This window comes from Oryctolagus cuniculus, chromosome 12, assembly GCF_964237555.1.
Source record: "Oryctolagus cuniculus chromosome 12, mOryCun1.1, whole genome shotgun sequence".
NCBI classification, from domain to species: Eukaryota; Metazoa; Chordata; class Mammalia; order Lagomorpha; family Leporidae; genus Oryctolagus; species Oryctolagus cuniculus.
This window is the reverse complement of record NC_091443.1, coordinates 64840174-64862268: the sequence shown is the minus strand read 5'-3', so window position 1 is coordinate 64862268 and position 22095 is coordinate 64840174. Positions and strand designations below refer to the sequence as shown.

The 22095-nt window shown below is 44.0% G+C and overlaps 2 protein-coding genes and 1 long non-coding RNA gene across 53 annotated transcripts in view; 1 reads left to right on the top strand and 2 right to left on the bottom strand.

Annotated features, from left to right (window-relative positions):
- MAPKBP1 (mitogen-activated protein kinase binding protein 1) overlaps positions 1 to 10592 on the bottom strand; it is a 51181-nt gene extending 40589 nt beyond the window's left edge. For both annotated transcript variants that reach the window (XM_017348118.3, XM_017348119.3), the window contains exon 1: positions 10464 to 10592. In XM_017348118.3, coding sequence (XP_017203607.2) covers positions 10464 to 10580 — 117 coding nt within the window. In that variant the 5' untranslated portion in view covers positions 10581 to 10592. The remainder of the gene's footprint in view (positions 1 to 10463) is intronic.
- Positions 10593 to 11802: 1210 nt separating this feature from the next.
- On the top strand, positions 11803 to 16667 carry LOC103351121 (uncharacterized). Its single transcript, XR_011380867.1, has 2 exons — positions 11803 to 11942; positions 12046 to 16667. It is a non-coding gene; the product is annotated as an uncharacterized lncRNA (long non-coding RNA).
- Positions 13346 to 22095, bottom strand: part of MGA (MAX dimerization protein MGA) — a 154432-nt gene continuing 145682 nt past the window's right edge. For 48 of the 50 annotated variants that reach the window (XR_011380862.1, XR_011380863.1, XR_007910446.2 and 45 more), the window contains 2 exons: positions 20896 to 21075; positions 13346 to 18727 (listed from right to left, as the gene is read on the bottom strand). Coding sequence is in view for 44 of the 50 variants with exons in the window: in XM_008269142.4 (XP_008267364.2) it covers positions 17448 to 18727; positions 20896 to 21075 (1460 nt within the window). In the remaining 6 variants the exon portion in view is untranslated. The remainder of the gene's footprint in view (positions 18728 to 20895; positions 21076 to 22095) is intronic. The other 2 variants (XM_017348107.3, XM_070054021.1) reach the window with 1 other exon arrangement.

Genomic DNA, 22095 nt, shown 5'->3' with positions numbered 1-22095 from the left:
GTCAGTATTGCTGATACTAGTTAGAATACTGGCAAGAAAAAAGTACTGAAGATAGGTTCCAGTGAAAAACCCTGCAGAGAGGTTATTAAATGTTGGAACAGACGAGGCTGAACATGCAAAAAAAACACTTTATCCAAACAGAAACTTGAAGAAAAAAAATCTTGCCAGCAAATTAGAAGACAATTCCTTGGTATTCTAGAAATCTATAGTCCCTGATAATATCAGCTAGACCTTAAAATGTGTTTTTTACATCCATTAAATCTTACTGCCTGACAGCAGCCCTGGAAAGAAAGCATTCGTATTTCAACTTTACAGTCAGAAGCAGTTCCTTCAGATGTGAGGGAACTGCCCCGTTGCCCCACCCCCACCACACACACACACACACACACACACCCCACACAAATAGCCTGGCTATTCATAGTGTGACTCAAGGAAGAGTAGCCACAACACTCAGGAGCTTGGTAGTCAGGCATAGCCTCAGGGTGGGCCTGCTTCTCAGTTTTAACAAGCCTTCTGTCCTCTTCCCAACCCTGTTCTGATGGTCTGCATATTAACCTTGCTGACTAGCCAGTTCTGGGTCTGTTATGGGGTGAAGAGAGACCAAAGCAGCCTGGAGAAGGAAAGGCATCATGACCAGCAAGGACATGTTTAGAAAAGTCGACAGCAGGTTATTATGTCATATGAAAACAATCATAAAGTGCAGAACTGTGCTCTCTCTTGGAGAAGCAGCCAATGAGCGTGAGGGTAACACAGGCAGGCCGGCCAGTTGCAAGTTCAGTCCTGACAAGCAGCTGCTCTCTATTTTTCAAGGCTGTGGCTTAGCGGAGGCAAGGGTCAGGATTTTTGAGTATGCTGTGAGCTCGGAGTTCCTCCCTCCTCACCAGCAATGGCAAGCTGCCTGTGGGCTGCCTTCCACCCAACCCCTCTGGCTTGGGTAGGTGCAAGGAAGCAGACCTTTAGACTCTGCTTTTGTACCTGTAATGTAATCACAGTTGCCTATGTGAAAAAAGAAACCAAAATAATACAAAGAAGATCCAGTGAGGCCAAGGCACTTGTTCAAGAAACTTTGCAACCCCGGGGACCACATGGCTGAATGGAGTCAGGTGGGCGAGTAACCTCTCTTCCACTCTTGTTCAAATTCACTGAACCTTAACTGTCACCATCCAAGTCAACTTTTGCACAGGGCATTTTAGATATAGTATTTCCCCAGAGAAAAAGGTATTTTGACTCAGCCACTCCACACAGCTTCAAAAACAAGTCAGTTGTGGACTGCAGAGCTAACCAAAGTGAAGTTCAGAGGAAGAGATCTGGGGTAGCACTAGGAACTAGCCAAGAGCCTAAGCTGCACTATCAGCTTGCCAATCAAGAGCACAACAGTGTTAACCCCATGGTGCTCACACACAAAAACAACTACAACATCTGTCAGTTTCCACTTAGCTCCTCCATCAATCCCAAGAGAGAGGCAGCAAATGGCCATCTGGAACCACACAGTTGCACTTTGTCAACCTAACATTCAAATACCCACAGAACCACAAGTTGCACAGTTCCTGGCAGTAGCACAGGGCAAGAAGTAGGAATGAAAGTTCAGGCAATCTGGAATTGGAGGGGAAGAGGAGCAAGGATGTGGAGAGACAAGGGTTACTGAACGATGGATCTAAAACAGCCTGAGAAATTCAATGCGTTGACTTAAATAAATATAACTTCTTAAGGAACTGCCTTTTCCCAAACTGAATGCAGAATATGATTCTTTGTTATAGCAGTACTAGCCATACATCCATGCTCAATGTCACGTGTCACTCAGCCAGACTCCCTGGGAAGAGTACAGAATAAAGATTAAGGGTGGGCCTTGGGGTTAGAAAGCCTGCTTTTGAATTCCAGCTCAGCCACCTGCTGGCTATCTAACCAGCAGCTACTCACCTGACCTCTCTTACCATCAGTTTCCTAATCCACAAAATGAGAGTAACAGTATTAATGGTAGAATTGTGCAGAACTTAAGTAAGATAATACAGGTAAAAAGCTCAGCATTGTGTCTAATATACAGCAAAAGTTCAACACATGCTAGTTATTATTATCAGTATAAATACTATTCTTTCCATCATTATTGGGAGAGTATGACGAGGACAGGAATCACTGCCAGTTGCCAACAAAGGTTGGAAAAGGATGGTTCTGTAAGCACACTGCCTGAAACTGCTAAAAGGTATAAATCTCTAAGGGCTGGGAAAAGAAGACCTGAAAATCAAAAGGTCAAGATAAGTCCTTAGGTATTTTAATTAAGAAAAAAAAAATCCTGATGACATAAAACAAAAACCTCATCTCCATCCTCATGCCCTTGTTGACATCATAGCATCATACTCTTTGGAAGCAGCCAACAACTTGATATTAATATACTTTCTGACTTGGGCTATAGTTGTGTGAGGGAATAATTTTGTAATTATTCATGACAGTATTGTACTTCACAAACTTTCCTATGTATTATAAAAATTTGTTATGTTAAGTAGCAGCATTAAAATGGAATGAGCTGGGGGCTGGCGCTGTGGTGCAGCAGGTTAAAGCCCTGGCCTGAAGCGCCGGCATCCCATATGGGCACTGGTTTGAGACCCAGTTGCTCCACTACTGATCCAGCTCTCTGCTATGGCCTGGGAAAGCAGTAGAAGATGGCCCAAGTCCTTGGGCCCCTGCACCGGCATGGGAGACCCTGCCTTCAGATCGGGTCAGCTCCAGCCATTGGCAGTCAACTGGGGAGTGAATCAGCAGATGTAAGACCTCTTTCTCTCTGCCTCTCCTCTCTGTGTAACTCTGACTTTCAAATAAATAAATAAATCTTTACCAAAAAAAAAAAAAAAAAAAAAAAAAAGGAATGAGCTGAAGAAATGACCAGAAGCACCACTATGGGAAGACAGAGCTCAAAGATGGATGAGATGTTGTGATGAAAAGTTAGAAACCATGGTGAGCTTGGCCGGAGCTGCGGCTCACTAGGCTAATCCTCCGCCTTGCAGCGCCGGCACACCGGGTTCTAGTCCCGGTCGGGGCGCCGGATTCTGTCCCGGTTGCCCCTCTTCCAGGCCAGCTCTCTGCTGTGGCCTGGGAGTGCAGTGGAGGATGGCCCAAGTCCTTGGGCCCTGCACCCCATGGGAGACCAGGAGAAGTACCTGGCTCCTGCCATCGGATCAGCGCAGTGTGCCAGCCGCAGCGCGCCAGCCGCAGCGGCCATTGGGGGGTGAACCAACGGCAATGGAAGACCTTTCTCTCTGTCTCTCTCTCTCTCACTGTCCACTCTGCCTGTCAAAAAAAAAAAATAAAAGATAAAAATAAAAAAAAAAGAAACCATGGTGAGCTCAACAGGAAAGAAGAGCTATGTTCAAATCCTGAAGAACCAAATAAACTCCCTTCTCAGGATTCCTCCAAAAGAGCATTTGACAGAGTGAGAAAAAAAAAAAAAATCAGCCATATGGTTTCACAAGGGGTTGTTCCAAGATCTTCAAGTGAATTTAAATCTCAAATGTGAATGAAGGGGCAGGAAAAGGAAGACATCTTTAGCCTCATTTCAGTTGTAGGAGGCGAGATGAGGTATGTAAACTTAGAAATACACTCTCAAAAATGTTGTCTTATAGACTAGGGAAGCAACAAATAGCATTGCAAATATTCTCTGTGATAAAATGAGCAAGTGGCATTTACTCCCTAGAAGTCTAAGCAGAGATGTCCATACTGTGAATTCATTCTTCTCTAAGTGTCCTTTAAAGGAGGAAGCATATATTGTGGTCAATTAAAAAGCACCACAGACTTGCTGCTGTAACTGTTCCGAGGAAGGAAAGATTTGGAAAATCTGAACAATCGAAACACAACCTAAAAACCTGCACTGTTCAGTCTGGCTGCCAGACCTTTATTTCTTGCCCTTCCCCTCTCTGCTGACCTCCGCCCTGCCACTCTCCGCCCACCCCCATTTTAAAAGGTAGTAGAAGTTAAGATTAAATCCATAAATGGGGTCATAAACACCCAAAAAAGGTGGGCAGCTCTCATTCTACACCTCTGCTGAGAACTGCAGTGAAAAGGAAGTTGACAGAAAACCTGGGCTTGTTCTACACTAAACAATGGAGCCCAGAGAAGATGCTGAACTTGGAGCAGCGGGAAGACAAATCCTTCTGAAAACACTTAGCATTTTTTTTCCTTATCAACACTGAACATAAAAAGTAAAACCAACAGTTACTACGAGAACAACAATGGAACAGATTACTGTTCTCACAGAAGCTTCGTTAGGATAAACACAGTTCCAAACCTCAAGCCTTGGCCCATTCTCCAAACAAAAGGGCAGTGATAGCACCCACAAGCCCAACTTTAGACTCTGGCCAGGGTGGGGGTGAGGGGCGGTCAGGCTGAAGGCACACTTCCACCAGTGTTTTTTATTAATCAAGAAACAACACACAGGTGACAAGTGGAAGAGAGAAGTGAAGTCAGAGAAATACCAGTGGCCCAAAGACATTCAAAATACTGGCAGGAAATAAGATAGTGATTCAAACTGATCTAACAGGGGAGCTGGAAACTGAAAAAGAGGGAAAGACTTGGAAAGCAGCAGCACTGTTAGACTCTGCAACCAGTGAGGCCAAGTAGGGGAGGGAAGGCTTCCCAAGACAACTCAGCCTGAAGAGGCTGCGCTATTTTTAGACAGCAAAGGAAGAGGTGTTGTTGGGTCCAGAGAGTCTCCTGGGAGAATCACTTTGAAGGCAGAGGGCAGCTGCAAGCACCGGAAGAAATGAAATGGAGATCAAAGAAACAAAACCAGGAGAACACCTGTTCTGAGGAGCTCAAGACACTTCACAAGCCTTAATTCAAGAACACACGAGAGATAGAAAACTCAATGAGAACCTGAGCAAGATCACTCACAAACACCAACGGGGACAGAGATAATGACACAGGGCCCTCTCTCTACCCTAGGCGGGGAGCCCAGACGGTGTTGTATCAAACACTGAGAAGCCATTGGTTCCTGTGAATCCACAGGGAAGAGGGCAGTGGAACGGTGACATAAAAGACTGGCTTGGACTGAGGAATATTATCATAAGGTTTCCTATTTCTGCCCACAAGGGAAATTCCTTAGGAAGGCAATAATCAGCTCCTCAGATCTAACCCCTAACAGTGCAGTTCTTGCAAATCTATCCCTGACAGGGCATTCCACAGAGCAATCAGTCTGGAAGATACAGAAGAGATAAAAATCTACTCTAGGAGAAAAGTACACTTACTGGTCTGGCTGTATGTCAGTACTTCCAAGGAGCCTCAGTGAGGACTTGGGATGAAGCCAACAGGTTTCAGGGTCCTACCACAGAGGCCAAGGGTTTGTAACCCTGAAGCACTGGGCTTCTGGTGTAACTCAATAAATACTCTACTACCAAACTCTACCCACAGAGGTTCTGAGTCCATAAAGCAAGGATGGAGCCCAAGAATGTGTATTTTTAAAATGCTGCATAAATATTCTGACACCTCACTGCCCTCCTAACCTATCTCCCATGTTGAGAACCATCAACTTGGAGCTAACGGTCCGTAAGTGCTTTCAAAGTGTTTCCCACTGCCGAGTAGGCAGATTAGAGACTTCCAACCCTGATATCTGGCTCAAACACTGAGCAAAACCTGAAATTAGATTACTGCCAGCTTTCTTTCCTTCATGAAACCCACCCACACAAACTCTTCTGAGAGCCACATATACAACTCATAATCATACAAGAAAGAAACCTGGGGAAAAAGAATTACATTTGCAATTATAAAAAAAAGAACTAGAAATGACCTTGCCTATTGTTTCCAGAGGGATAACATTTAACCAGATTGGATTAACAGACTAATGTCTGATTTCAAAACCACCTTCACTTATTTTTCACAATTTTTTAAAAGATTTATTTTTTCACTAGAAAGCAGAGTTAGAGGAAAAAGAAAGCCAAAGAGGAGAAAGAGAGAGATCTTCCATCTGCTGGTTCACTCCCCAAATGGCCACAATGGCCAGGAGCTTCACCAAGGTCTCCCATGTGGGTGGCAGGGGCCCAAGCAATTGGACCATCTTCTGCTGCTTTCCCAAGTGCATTAGCAGGGAGATGAATCAGAAGTGGAACAGCTGGGATTCAAACCAGCATCCATATAGGATGCTGGTGCCACAGCACTGGTCCCAACTTTTTCACAATTTAAGAACCCTCTAGCACAGGTAATCCTATCTATCTCTAACTTAAATCTTGCCTGCTTGCCTTTGGTTTGTTTCTGTCCTTTGTTAAAATAGGAAAGCAACCCAGTTCCCTCCCCATAAAAATGTTTTAGAAACTTTAATACAGGGAGAGGGGCTGGTGCTGTGGCGCAGTGGGCTAAGTCTCCACCTGTCTTGCCGGCATCCAATATGGGCGCCAGTTCGTGTCCCAGCTATTCTGATCCAGCTTTCTGCTTATAGCCTGGAAAAGCAACAGAGGATGGCCCAAGTGCTTGGGGCCCTGCACCCATGTGGGAGACCTGTTAGAAGCTCCTGACCGGCTCAGCTCCAGCTGTTGGGGCCAGTGGAGAGTGAACCAGCAGATGGAAGACTTTTCTCTCTGTCTCTCCCTCTCTGTCTTTAACTCTACCTCTCAAATAAATAAGTAAGTAAATCTTTAAAAAAAAAAAGAAAGAAAATTACACAGTCATTGTTAGCATTAAAAAATACAGGGAAAATGGGCAAAAAAGAATATATACATTTGCTTCTTAAAGAAAACACAGCTTCAAAGCCAGCACTGTGGTGTAGCGCGTAAAGCTGCCACTTTGCAGTGCCAGCATCCCATATGGGTGCTGGTTTGAGTCACAGTTGCTCCACTTCCGATCCAGCTCTCTGCTATGGCCTGGGAAAGCAGCAGAAGATGGCCCAAGTCCTTGGGCCCCTGCACCCATGTGGGAAACCCAGAAGAAGCTCCTGGCTCCTGGCTTCAGATCAGCACAGTTCCAGCTGTTGCGGTCAACTGGGGAATGAACCAGCGGATGGAGGACCTCTTTCTCTCTCTCTCTGCCTCTCCTCTCTCTGTTTAACTCTGACTTTCATATAAATAAATAAATCTTAAAAAAAAAAAAAAAAGGAAAACACATCTTCTACTGCAATGAGAGGCAGGAATTGACAAATGTACAGCATTTGATCCTGAAGGTTGTGCACCACTGATAACTCAGAATTAAATTTCATCAAGACTCAACAGATATGGCAAAAAACGTCACTCTTTCCAATTTACTCCAATACAGACACTCCCCTCGCTTCGAAAAAGCTTAATGAAACTCCTAGGTCTCGTCTATGTGCTAATAAATCCCCACCTCTGCTGGCTCTCTCATTTCAGTTTGAAACCCTACTTCAACCATATTTTTAACGATGTCTCTATTAAAAAGAATTTAATGAGCTCCACTCTGCATCTGTGTACCTCCCCCCTCTCTCTGGCACTTCACACCTAAACAGTCAACATCATCACTCCTTTTTCACCATTTGATTATTCCTAGTTTTGATTTCTCTTCTAAACAGATCACAAACTCTTCCTAAGCATTTCTAATTCTTCTGAACTTCCAAGTTTATCCCCACTATATTTGACTAAAGAAACTGTTCTCATTCCACTTATTCCTTTAGTACTCATTGCCTACCTTCTTACACTGTCCTAAATACCGTGATGTAGAGGAAATAAAAACAAGTCCCTGAGCTACATGAGAAATGAAGACATACATAAGAACAGAGACTGATTTCAAGGTCATGGGGACAGTCAGGGAAGGCCCGTGGCTCTGCAAAGTATGGAGTCGGATCTAAAAATGGAGGATTTTACCAAAAGGAGGAGGAAGACTACTTTAGATGGCTAGAATGATATGATTCAAAACAGTAGGCCATGTGAGGCAAGAGCTGCATAAAGGCCTCCTGACACTTCCTTCTTTGCTCTCCAAAAGAGGCACACATCTTTTTGTCTTCAAATTTTATTTCAGAATTAGCTATCTATAAATCACAAGCTTTCTGACTGTTAGCATGATTGCCCACAGCCATGACACCAGGCCTGTGTGCTGTTCCCACCAGGCAGGCTTTCAGAATAATGATAGACAGACAGCCCTAACCAATGGGCACTGGGGAGCCAGCATTTCCAGGGTCCTGGGTACACACAGACAGCTACTGTTCTTGAAGGGTGCTAAAGATCTGCATCAGCGCTCTTGCTCCATCGAGCATTTAAGGGTCACTCAGCTTCAGCCAAATATCTCCTTCATACACAGCTTTAGGACAGATAAAGCCATTTGAAGCAGTCTGAAACACCAAACTCCCTGTTTAGCGGGGATGCCAGAGACACCCTTTCTTTCTTTCTTTTTTTTTTTTTTTTTCACCTTCTTCCCAGGGAGTTCTCCTTTTGCCTCAGGATTTGGTTCAAGCACCCCTTCCTCTGTGAAGTCTTCCCTAATTCCCCTAAACTGACTTAGAGCCCCTCCCCTGTGCTTCCACTAACAATCTGTAGAGGAGCCAGTGAGTGGCACAGCAGGTTGGGTTAAAACCCCGGCCTGCAGTGCTGGCATCCCATATGGGTACGGGTTCAAGTTCTGGCTGCTCCACTTCGGATCCAGCTCTTTGCTGTGGCCTGGGAAAGCAGTGGAAGACGGCCCAAATCCTTGGGCCCCTGCACCCATGTGGGAGACCTGGAGAAAGCTCCTGGCTCCTGGCTTTGGATCGGCGCAGCTCTGGCCGTTGCAGCCATTTGAGGAGTGAACCAACGGAAGGAAGATCTTTCTGTTTCTCCCTCTCACTGTCTCTACCTCTCAAATAAATAAATAAAATCTTAAAAAAAAATCTGTGGAACAGCAATGACCACACCATGTTGTAATTTTTTTTTACATGTCTGACTAGCCACAAGCTCCTTGATGGCAAGGAAACTGTTTTATTCATCACTGATTTCACACCTAATAGGCATTCAATAAACATCTGTTGAGTGCATTAGTGATGAATGACATGGGAAGTCTTAAAGAATGGTGACTATCTTCTAGGTCCCATACCAAAATTACAGTAAGTATCAATAGTTTAGACTACACTTCCATTACATGTTCCTACTACATATATCGTTCCTGCTCAGAAAAAAGAGGCCAAAGATGAGACTGCTCTAATAGAGCTGGTCACTGCCAACTCACCCATTAAAAACATGAGGATACTTTGAAACATTCATGGAAAATGCAATTAAAAGACAAGTTTATGTGGGCACACACAAACAACCCTGAAAAATCCATGCAGAGTTTGCTCATAATACTCATTTTCCACGGACTTTGTGAAGCGTCCTCGTAAGAGCACGCTCAGGATGAAGAATGAGTCTTATCTAAGTGTCAGGCTCACTCTCCTGCCCCTGGAGGTAAGAACAACGAGTGATTAACAAGAGTCCCTGCAAGGGTCACCATCTCCACTATGACAGCACCTTGTGGCAAATTTTGATTCACAGGAAACCTATTCACCCTCTTACCAAATCCAGTTAAGATTCCCTTAAGGAACAGGGATCTGAACTAAGTCCTCCCAGAACCCTGCCATGTTATACGTTAACACTCTAAATCATTCCACACTGGGTTTACTCCTCTCTGAAGAGATACAGGCAAGGTAATAAAATGCTGCTGTCTCAAAGGACTCTTCCCCACAGCAATGCTGTACCAAGCACAGCTACTGTGTGTACAGGTCACTTACAGGACACAAAATCTAATCTGATCCTGTGCCAACAAAGCCCTAGATTCCCTCAAGGGATTAAATAAATTTAGTCTATTTTTGTATGCCCAAAGTTGTGGGGCTCCACAAAGTTGAACAAAGCATAAGAACCCAAACCTAGACAAGTGAAGGAAAGGAGGGGGAGTTTGCCTCCAAGGAATTTCTGCAGCCAGGAGGGATGTGGCTCTCAGCTTACTGTGAATCGTACAGGCGCCATTCAAGGGCAAATCACATATCTAGCTTTTTGCATGTTATCATTCTAAGAAGCCAAGAAGCTCCAGTTAAATCAATCGAGGCCTCTCAGACAAATCTGTTTGAATCCCAAGCAGGGCAATTATCAATTCCTCAGATAACGTGCTTCAATTTCTTTCTGCTACTACAATCTGATATGACACAAGCTTTAACAGTAACATCTCTAACTGCATTAGTCACAACTTAGTTTTTCACAGGACACGTGGCCCCACTATCCTCTTCCAAGAAGGGAAACTGAGTCACAGCACATCAACTGGCTTCCCCAAGCACGCGCCTCGCTTGGAGTGAGGTCACGTTTGAACCCAGGTCACCTTCCTCCTATTCACCATTTCACGGATGAATCTCAGGATGCCCGCCCACCCCTGATGCTTTTTCCTTCTACCTAAAGCCAAATCCTGGCCTGCGTGAGGGGCAGAGAGGAGCATATTAGATCTTTTAGAGCCAACAGGGGCTTCTAGTTCTCCCTGCCCAAGGAAGAGGAACACGGAGGAGGGCGTAGGGCTGGAAGGAGGTTGCTCCTAATACTAGGACTCACCTTGGAGCTGAGGTCCTCTCGCCGGTTTCCTGCCTTACTCCTGCGTAGTTTGATGGATGGGGATCGCAGTAGGTTCTTGATCCGGCTGGTAATGGTTGTTCCTTCCACAGCCATCATGGTGAGGGCCCCTTTGGGACTTGTCTCAACAGTGGCACCGCCTTCTCACTCCACAGGACCTTCCAGCATGCCCTCTCACTGGCCTGAGATGACAGCCGCTGCCTCAGCATCACAGTAGGTATCTCACCTTCTGCCTGGCTCAGCGGCTGGGACCTCTAGCTCTCCTTTCCCTTCATCCCTACTTTCACGCTGTTTCTCACTACGTCGGCAGGGAAAATCCATGAAAAAAGGGGCGGGGGAATCCTGAGCCCCAAAGAAATGTCAGGCCCACGCCCGCCAGGGGCGTTTAACTGCAGAGCGGCCGGTCGGCTCCCCGTTAATGCCCAAGTGTTCCCATGGCAACTGCGGCTCTAAGCCAGGAAGCCGCCAGGACCACAGGAGAGTTCCGCTAGGGGCCCGAGCACCTGGGCTGGCGGCCGCGGGGTCTCGGGGCGGCTCGTAGTGGCCCAACCACCGGTGTTGCCCCAGGAGCCTCCCTCCCCCACCTCCGACCCTCGGGAGCTCGCTCTCCGCCTTCCACGCGGGCCCTGGACTTTTCTTTCACCCGCCTCAGAAACCCCTGCTACTCGTCAGCGCCCCCGCTCGGGCCCAGCCTCACCAGCCCCTGGGCGCGAGGGCCGCCCCGCTCACGGCGCCCTCAGGCATCGCGTTCGGCGATTTCAGCTCCGCCGCGGTAGCGGCAGCAGCAGCTATGGTGGCACGAGCGGCTCAAAACGCGAACCACCGCCAGGGCCAAACTAGGAGCTGGGTGGGCGGAGCCGAGCGAGGGGGTGAGGCCTACAGCCAGGAGGGCGTTCCCACAGCGGACGGGCAGGGCTCAGGGGGCGGAGCCAATGAACGGCTGCGGGGAAGCAGAGGACTTCGAACTGGAGAACCACGGAATCCACACAATACAGTTATGAGTAGCGTTCTTATAGGAAGATCCACAGAACATGGCTCCAGAACTAGGAGAATCAAGCCTTTTATGGTATTATCAGGACTGCGGTCCCAGAGAACCGCACTTCCGCGTCCCACGGCGGTAACCACGCCCTCAAATGCAAGGTCGGCACTTGATAGGCCCACGAAACCATAGTTCTGGCTGATTTACGAAAAACTGAGATGAGCCAAAAAGCTCTGCTCCCATCCACTTAAAGCGGCGAGCAGACGGCCCAGGTGGGAAGGGTTCTTAGTAGCAGCCCAGGTTAAATGCTAGGCTATCTGATCGGTCCAACAGAAGGAAAGGGCCGGGGAGTGGGCAGTGAGGGAAGTGAACGCGCCTACGCGGTGTTATTTGTTCCATGGTTTCTTCAGCATCCAACGTCCCTCCAGTTAATCAGGATTTGTTGCTCCAGACGTTTTCATCGCTTACGCCAAAATTTACTTGTGAGTTCTTTGCCCTGGGCCTGCTGGCACTAGATTTAGTGGTATACTTTTTTGAACTGCTGGAAGGGGCAACATCTTTACCTACTGATACTTATTTTTCTAGAAACCCCAGGAGTCCACCTGGTTATTAAGAAAGATTAAACTGGAAGATTCGGGCTGCAGAATAGAACATCACATCTCTTGCCTAACCCAAACCGTTGGAATCCCAGAGGAAGATGACATATTTGTAAGCTGGCATTGTGGTAGATGGACCTTGTACAGCCAAGTGACTAACCAGGGATGTGCTTGTTGTGTACTGCAGCCACACGATAAAATGAGATTTGTAAAAGCTTACAGGTTGGCACAGAGATCAACGCTGTTATCAAGGGGCCCTACACCAACAGGCAATAGCTACCGGAGAGACAAGCCCTCCTTTCCCCTTAAGCCACGATGAGCTGCAGATATAATGGAACATCAAATAAGATTTCCAAATTTATTTCTCAAACTTGGACAGGAGGCAAGAGCCTTTATAAGCACACTATTCACTAGGTGATTGATTTGACCTCTCCTTGGGAAGAATGTAACACTGCTGATAAATGGTGCCACCTGGTGGCTTGCATGTGGCAGACCCTAGTAACTGCCAACTTCACCCATAAAGCAAAATGTGCTCACATGAGTTGTCCCTAATCGATTCCAGATCATTTTTGTGTGCATCAACAGTTTTCTCACTTAGTATTTTTCTGACTTAGGTAACCACTCAAGGTAAATGTGTTTACAAAGTGTCATTGGTCATTTCCTGTCCCAAGCTACTCTGGCTTAGCCCTTTAGAGAAATGTTCCCCCAGCACAGGCAAATCCCAGCTCCTCCTTTCCTTGTCTATGATACCGTAGATGACAATAGCTGAGAACACTGTAATAATTGGTTTTATGTCTGGAATCTGGGTACTTGTAGTCTAAGACCAAAACTACACATTCTTAATTCTTCACAATCCATTACAACTTTTTTAGTCTGGGTATCATGCTGCCTTTGAGGTGCCAGTATTAGAAAAGGTTGTGCACTGTTTCCAGGCTTCATGAATTCATTCATCACAGAATCAAAGTCCTAGGTCCAGTGTGAATGTAAATGTTAACTTTTTTCTACACTAAAATTAAATACTTGCCATCCTACCTTCCAAATGCAGTTGAACTTTACATAAGTATTTTCATCATCCATATGCTACTTCACTTTTATTCTGCTTTGTGTATGTCCTAAACATTTATACATGGTGTCAGATTGTCAAATTTTAGATGTATGAGAGGGAAGAAATAGATGGTATACAGTTGTTTAGCATTACGCTAAATCAAATTCTTTCATTCACCCTAGGCTTAACATGCAAATAAGGTGCAACTGTAGGATTCTGGGACACTAACAGGCTAGAGTAAACATTTACTCATCAATTCAAATATTTATTGAGCACCTTTCCATGCAAGGCACTGTGAGACAGCTGAGACCAGTGAATGCAATTGCAAACAGGATGGGTCGAAAACAATGCTCCCAAGGCTGCTTTCCTATTTAACAGAATCTGTTCTACCAGCAGAGTTTACAGTAACACAATTTAATAGCCTAGATTTGTCCCCAAAATTTCCAGTTCCCATGGGGTGCCTCCCCACCCTCTAACACACCTCTACTACTAGTACTCAACACTTAGATGCCTTTGTGGAGCAGTTCAAATTTAATGTACTACAGGTATACCTCAGTCTAAAAGTACGTATCAGTTATTTCCATTATGCAAAAATGCATTTTAACTTATAACTTTCTTGAACTGGCAGTGAGTTTGAATTCTTTAGCTTTAGTTTTCTGGGCACTCAGCCACTTGTGAAATTTCAGTATCAAGAATACAATGACATCAAAGTACTGATGCCTTTACAGCACTTTCTTCAAAACGAATGATTCTGTGCAAGAAACATATTCTGATTCTTGGTTATCTCTATTAAAGTACCTGAAAATGTGCTGCCTACACTGCATGTTTTTTGGGTTTTGTTTATGAAATTTCTAGGAGTGAGGAACATGAACTATCACTATTTTCTAGATCAGTCTTCAAATTACATTTGATTCTCATTTTGCTTCATCCCATCCCATTTCAAAAATTTTAGCCAGTAAAAAAAAAAAATTTATATTGCTAAACCCTGCCCAAAATAATATATGGATTGTTTCATTTTCTTCTGTGTTCAAAACATTTCCATAATTCTGGAGAAAAACTTCATGAACTTCAACTTCATGAACTATAAAATTACACAAAGTGAACAAATTTGTAAGAAGCTTACATAACGGAGCTTGATCTATTAGTGACCTTAAATAGATTAAGAGTAGTTCAATGTCTAAATTTAATAAAATCTCTTCGTAAATTATGAAAATAATTAACATGTAAGAGGGTCTTCAAAAAAGTTCATGGTAAATGAGGATTATGAAGAAACTATGTACCCATCTCAAACTTTTCTCCAACAAAATAAACCTCTCGATCTCATTTTCCACAAACTTGTTAAAGTCCCCTCCCCTATCCTGACTTAAGAACACTTACTTGTCTAGCCACTAAGATTGTGTTCACATCTCATTATTCTCCAAGGTAACAGACTGGAGGAAGACTTCTGAAACATACTTGCCATCAAGTTGTACAAAATTTCAGAGCCTTCACATAAAACAAGCTTTAAGGATTAGAACACCGAAAACCTCCCCCCAAATGGCATGTCAGAAACTTCTGAGAACAGGAAGGAATTCCTATAATAAAACTACTTCAGTGGCACCTCTCTCAAATATACCTCAGGGCATTAGAATTCTTTATTTCCAACTCGGCACAGACCTCCCAACACCAAGTCCTGCTTTAAGTAGTATAACTGATTTACTTCAAGTTTATATTCTGCCTTTCAATCACCAAACTTCTTCTGTTCTTCGGTTTCTAAAAAAATAGTCACTTTTCAAAAGCAGAAAAGGAAAGATATATATATATATATTTAATATATAAAAGGAAATGCTAAATCTGGCATAATTATATTCTTAAAAACATTCCATTTATTTACAGATGTATATAAAAAGGCGAATTATTGGTGTAGTGAGATCATGCTTCTTAAAAGAGGGTGAGAGCGCACTGTCTTTCAGGTTCCTCAACTCCTCTCACTCTACATCTCAAAATCACATATGTAATTTTCATAATCAGTTTCTCCTGGGTCAACATTAAAGGGGAGGGGTTTTTGGAGACTTCAGATTTTTGTCAAAGACTACACAGCCTGTTCTAAAGACTAAGCCCTTCTCAAATTAGCCCTGGCAATTCCTAGTTCTAAGAGGTCTTAAGAACACTGTATGTTGGGAGTTTGCAATGACATCTGCAGCCTTCCCTGAACATCCAGAATCACCCCTCATTTCCACCTTTGTACATCTCTTATAAACAGTAAAATAGCCTCCAATCGATAATTATGACTGGTTTGCTTATTTTCTTCTTCTTATAAAAAGGAAAGCTCAGAAGCTAAAATGTTCAGAAGCTCAGAAGCTAAAATGGTCCTTTTCCTGAGGATTACTCACTTGCCTGCTCTTTGACCTTCAAAAGCCTTAAGAGCCTTGGGAAGTCAGGAGGAAACGGGAAGAGACAAGCAAGGAAACAGTGGGAAACTGCCATTACCTGGGTTAAAGTACTAGCATCTCCAAGGACAATTATTAGCAGGGAAGACAGGTGCTGGATTCCTTGGCTAAGGCATTGAATGAAATCTGCTGGGTAAAGAATGAAAGGGACAATGAGAAGCTGAGGAGCACTCTTTACCTACTTCATGTTTCTATAGCAACCCTCAATGGAGGAAAGGTTACTAAGTATTGATGAGCAAGCCTAGAAAGGTAAGCAGCATAAAACCAACAAAGAATGTGCTCTCACTTCAATTTGCAGAAGTTTCCCCACCCTTTTCAATCTGTTAATTACCAGAGTTAATAGAAAGGGAATCAAATATGGAAGTAACAATTCACTGGCTAGATACACTCCTCAGTTGGTCTCACAACCCAGTTCTGAAGATATGCTGAGTGGGATTTGGGATACAGAGACAAGGGATGTAGAACAAACAGAATCACCTAGGCACAGCCCAGGCACTGGAAGCTCTTGTGTTAGTGTTTTACAACACAAGCAAATCCTGTCAATGAAGACAGAACAGGGGTTACATTCCAAAATATAATTATTTAAGAAAGGCAAAATGCAGCAGCTAATTCCCAGTCTATACATTTTCAGAATAGTGATTCTTGCCCCTAGGAGTTTCCAAGAGACCCCTCAAGTGCACCATGATTATTTACAAACTAGATAGGAAACATTTCTATACTCAATACAAATCTCATCTTCTAGGTTGAAAACTTCAGCCTTTGAGAAATCTATGAAAACTATACAAAAATATAAATATCTTTATCTTTACAGGCTGTCAGTCCTTCATACCTTGACAGCTAATGAGTGAAAAATCTCTACATATCACTGAATCCATGGTTGCAGATAAAAAATATATCTTGTGATTCAAATACTGCCTTATTTCCCTGGTAGAGTGCCTACTGTGACTTTTCTTTACATCCTGTGCAGGTAATAGTGAATGAAACCTTCAAGCACCAGGAGACTGGTTTGACTCAGGAAATATCCAGCCCCACAATTTTTTTTTTTTTTTAATTTGGCCACTGTCTCTGATCTAGGGAGAAAATGCTTTTCATTTTAGCTATCTCGTGAGTGACATGATTTGTGAAAGGCAGAGGGCCCCCTTCTTTGCCTACGTCCAAAACCAATATTCCCCAGTAGAAATGCCTGGCATGGTGAAATGTCCTTTTCCAACATCCACAAAGACAACAGGGAAAACTTTTTTAACACCTCGAAGTAATTACCTTAATAGTAAAAGTTAAAAGTAACCCTACTTTACCAAAAGGCTTGAATTTATAATTCCAATAGAAAAAGTGAGGGAATGGAAGCTACTTGGGAGACCAAAGAGAAAATTTTGCTGAACAATACTAACTCCTTCACTTTGGTATTCCATGATAATCATTCTCTCGCTCTATTCTTGAAACACCTAAAAACTATCTGTTCTGGATCCCTTTTACACAAGTGCATCATATTCCTTAGATTTCAGACTTAACAGGACAGATATCAGCTACAGTTCAGTCCATAAGAGCCCCCAAGTCTCAAGCAGCTTTTTCTCTTGGGGTGGGGTGGGTGCTGGGAGATAACTAGGAATCACTACAGAACTAGTCTTGTTATGAATTCCTTGGGCAAGGGGGCACCTCAAGTTCAGTAAATGGATCATGTCTTCTTAGGATGAGGGGACCCAGCACCACAATTGAGGTAACACATTTAACATGATCAGAATTCCTTAATATTTCTTGTACCAGGGTCGAGCACCCTACCCTCTTTCTCTATCATTATTCGCTGCATCATCTAAGTCAAAGATCACTGTTCTATGACACAAATAAACAGATGCCTGCAGAGAAAGAAGGTGAGATCCAATTTTCCCTCACAATCTGGCTTCTGCCTGAAGACAAATACTTTCATTTCCCTGCAGAACCTGATGAGGCTCCAGAGTTGCCCAATTTAGCCATAACAGGTGCCAACGTAGGCATCACCTTGCTCTCCCGGCCTTCCTGGTCACTCCCTGTTAAGTTCATTTTATTTCCAACTGACCCAACTTTGGCAGCTACAGGTGCCAAGCAAGGCATCACCTTGAGACTCTGACCATCTGTATCATTAGAAGGATTAGCTACTTTTAAACCTAAAGGTGCCAACTTTGGCATAGGCCTCCACAAAGTATCAGTACTGCTGTTGTTCTCCACGCCAGTTTTCATCTGGAGGATGGGGGGCGAGGACATATTTTCAGGCTCTGTAGTGAGGCCAGAAGTACTCTTCTCTCCATCACTAGCTTTCCTATGGGAAAGGAGAGAGTCCTTTATTTCAGAGTCAATAACAATCTTAAGGACATCTGGCTCAGAAGCTGGTTCTGCAAGTTGTTTTTCATTCTCAGAAAAGTCATCATCTTCCAAATGTAAGAGGAGGGGACTTATGGAGTCACTCTCCCCCTGAACATCAGGTAAATCTTTCAAACCAGGTCCCAAGTGGCCAACCTGGAAAGTTGCTCTGTTCCCAGAAGGAAGTTTACTGATAAAAGCACGCCGAGCATCCCCTGGGAACTCTGTATCCACAGAGCTGGGCAGTTCAGCCATACTAACAGAGTCATCATTCAGCTGTTGATTAAGGAAGGCAATCTCATTGAGCAGTGATGTCAGTGTCTCATCAGTATCATCCTCGTCTTCCAGGTTCGTGAGCAATTCACTGGAATCCAGTTCTGCCTCCTCGATAGCTGATGCTACTTTCCTCAGTTCCATCTCTATGCTGGAGTCCTTTAGATCTTTCATCTTTAATTTATGAAATGGAGACTCCTTTGACTTCAGTCTCTCCCCTCTTGACTCACTCTCTTTCCATTTATAGTGAATTCCTCTCACATCACTAGTATTCTTTTTAGGTAAGAACTCCTGTACTTCCTGTACATTGGAAACGTCAACTATCTGTGGAAAACCAGAATCTTTATTTGCCAGAAAAACCTGTGTTGGACTCAACACCACTCTGCCATCTCTATGATTTCCTTTGGAAGAGATTCTACTCAAATCCTCTAAGGGATTATCTTCATTCCTGATGGTATCTTTCCGGTGGTCAAGTGGCTTGCCATCAGTAACTTCACGGGGATATTTACAGCCATCCATATCTACCAGATCTCCCTCTGTGGCCAGTGATGTCACATTAACGATCCGTGGCATCATAAATAAGTCATCATTTTCTGAAAAATAAGAAAAATTTCATTTAGATCTAAAACAGTGGGCACTCCCATCTTCAATACAATCATATCAAATGACCATCTTCACTAGTTTTCTTTTTCTCCTTAACTTATTTGACAGGCAGAGTTATAGACAGTGACAAAAGACACAGAGAGAAAGGTCTTCTCTCTATTGGTTCACTCCCCAAATGGCCACTACGGACAGCACTGCACCGATCCAAAGCCAGGAGCCAGGTGCTTCCTCCTGGTCTCCCATGCAGGTGCAGGGGCCCAAGCACTTGGGCCATATTCCACTGCCCTCCCAGGCCACAGCAGAGAGCGGGACTGGAAGAGGAGCAACCGGGACTAGAACCTGGCACCCATATGGGATGCCGGTGCTGCAGGCAGAGGATTAACCAAGTGAGGCACGGCGCTGGCCCCACCAGTCTACTTTCATCAAGATTAAAGAAGTACCAATGATCCAGTAAAATCCAACCAAAACTCTTTGATATTCTACCATTAATAAAGTGCTATTTACTTTTTATAGAAATCCTCCCCAAATTAATTCTTGTGCTGAAACAGAAATGTATCTTGATTCTGTTCAATAAATTGTTACTTTCAGTGGAAAATAAAAGATGGCATAGTAAGAGAAAAGGAAGAGTCCTCCAGAGAGGATTTAGAAGCAGGTACAAAGAACTGTTAGGCTGTCAACAAAGGAAGGAAGATTTTAACATACCCTTTTTACCTAAGCAGAGATTTATGGGCCTAGAACCTAAATCATCAAAATGATCTTTCCAAAATGATCTTCCCCAAAAGAGAATGACATTCAAAATGAATCAGGGGGTAACTGTGGAGTGTACCATTTCTGAGTACAACACAAAATTGATAAAATATTCATCAACACCAAGAAATAAAACAATGACTGAACATTTTTTTCACTTTGACATCTTTTTGATTCTTCTCTTACTTCGAATTAACAACAATACACAAAACAGTTCCCAATCCCAGGTAAAACATATCAATCAACACCACAGATTCAGACAAACATCTTTAAAATATATATTTATTTATTTATTTGAAAGTCAGAGTTACACAGAGAGAGAAGGAGAGGCAGAGAAAGATAGAGAGAATGAACCATCCACTGGTTCATTCCCCAACTGGCTGCAACGGCTGGAGCTGCGATGATCTGAAGCCAAGAGCCAGAAGCCTCCTCTGGGTCTCCCACGCGGGTGCAGGGGCCCAAGTACCTGGGCCATCCTCTACTGCTCTTCCAGGCCATACCAGAGAGCTGAGGATTACAAGTCGAGCAGCCAGCACTTAAACCGGTGCCCATATGGGATGCCGGTACTGCAGGCAGCAGCTTTACCCACTACACTACAGCGCCGGCCCCACAAACATCTTCTTTTTTTTTTTTTTTTTTATTTTTTATTTTTTTGACAGGCAGAGTGGACAGTGAGAGAGAGAGACAGAGAGAAAGGTCTTCCTTTTGCCGTTGGTTCACCCTCCAATGGCCGCCGCGGTCGGCGCGCTGCGGCCGGCGCACCGCGCTGATCCGATGGCAGGAGCCAGGAGCCAGGTGCTTTTCCTGGTCTCCCATGGGGTGCAGGGCCCAAGCACCTGGGCCATCCTCCACTGCACTCCCTGGCCACAGCAGAGGGCTGGCCTGGAAGAGGGGCAACCGGGACAGAATCCGGCGCCCCGACCGGGACTAGAACCCGGTGTGCCGGCGCCGCTAGGCGGAGGATTAGCCTAGTGAGCCGCGGCGCCGGCCCAAACATCTTCTTAAAAAAGGCCCTGGGGACAGCACTGTGGCATAGTGGGTAAAGCTGCTGCCTGTGGCACCAGCATCCCATATGGGTGCTGGTTCGAGTCCTGGCTGTTCCATTTCCCATCCAGCTCCCTGCTAATATGCCTGGGAAAGCAAGAGCACATGGCCCAAGTTCATGGGCCCTTGCAACCCACATTGAGGCCATTTGGGGAGTGAACCAGCATATGGAAGATCTTTCTCTGTCATTCTGCCTTTCAAACAAACAAATCTTTAAAAAAAGAAAAAAAAAAGGCTTATCTATTACAAGGCAAATGCCAACCTAACAGCTCTGTATCACCACAGTATATGTTCAAAGGCTTTTTTTGTCACTGTGAGAAACCAGGGATAACTTTCGCAACCTAAGAATACAACACTAACAACATACCTGACTGAGCTATAGCACTACTGGCAACTTGACAAGGCTTTAGATCAGGTTCCAAGAGAGCAGGAGAAACAGTCACCACTGGTCCTGAGAGCATGGGACCTTTCAACGTGAGCAACTGCCCCTGTGGAGTCATCACGAGGTTTGCAGAGGTGTGTGGAGAGTTAGAAGGTGAGGTATTTTCTGTAAAGGAGATTAAAAATTAGTTATGGAATTTAAAGACCTTCAATTAATTTGGAATGAAACCCTGGAGCCTAAGAGTGTCTCTAAAATCACACTCTTACTTAAAAAGGAAAGAATTTCAGTGGCTGGTGCTGAAGCAGAGCAGGTAAAGTGGCTACCTGCTGTGCTGGCATCCCATATAGTTGCCAGTTCGAGTCCCAGATGCTCCACTATCAATCCAGCTCTCTGCTATGGCCTGGGAAAGCAGTAGAAGATGGCCCAAGTGCTTAGGCCCCTGCAGCCTTGTAGGGGACCCAGAAGAAGCTCCTGGCTTCGGATTGGCTCAGCTCTGGCCATTGTGGCCACTTGGGGAGTGAACCAGCAGATGAAGACCTCTCTCTCTCTCTCTGCCTCTATGTAACTCAGCTTTTCAAATAAATAAATAAATACATAAATCAAATTTTTTTAAAAAAGTAAATTTCAAATTCAGTTAGGAAAACAAAATTCAAAATTTACTTTCCTGGAACACTTTTCAATGAGTAATGGTTACCTGTCTACTGATTCTCCTAAAGAAAAGAATTAATTTTTTGAGGAACGGAGCTATGGAACCACCTTTTCAATGGGATGCTTGCAAAAGTCTTGATAGTGAGAAAGGAAGCATACAGAATTCCATCCCTGGGCTTCCCTTCCTATCTATGTACCTCTAGCAAATTAAGTTGCTAGGCTTCAGGGTTCTCTCATCTGTGAAATGAGGTGAAAGAAGAAACGGTCATTAAACTTCTTTTGATTTTTGCAATGTTAAACTATCTCAAGTTTTAGTATCCATCACTATATCACTATCTTAATTTCATATAATACACCAGATTTCCTAATTTACACACTGTATTACCCTAAGAGTAAAAAAGGGGTATGTTCTTCCCTAAGGATATAAATAATATAAAATCGATACAGCCTCACCTTCAAAATCAAGAGAAGAAAGAACTTAAAACCAATTTACTTTATTCCTTAACAGCATTGATAGGTGATCTGATGAAAAATAGA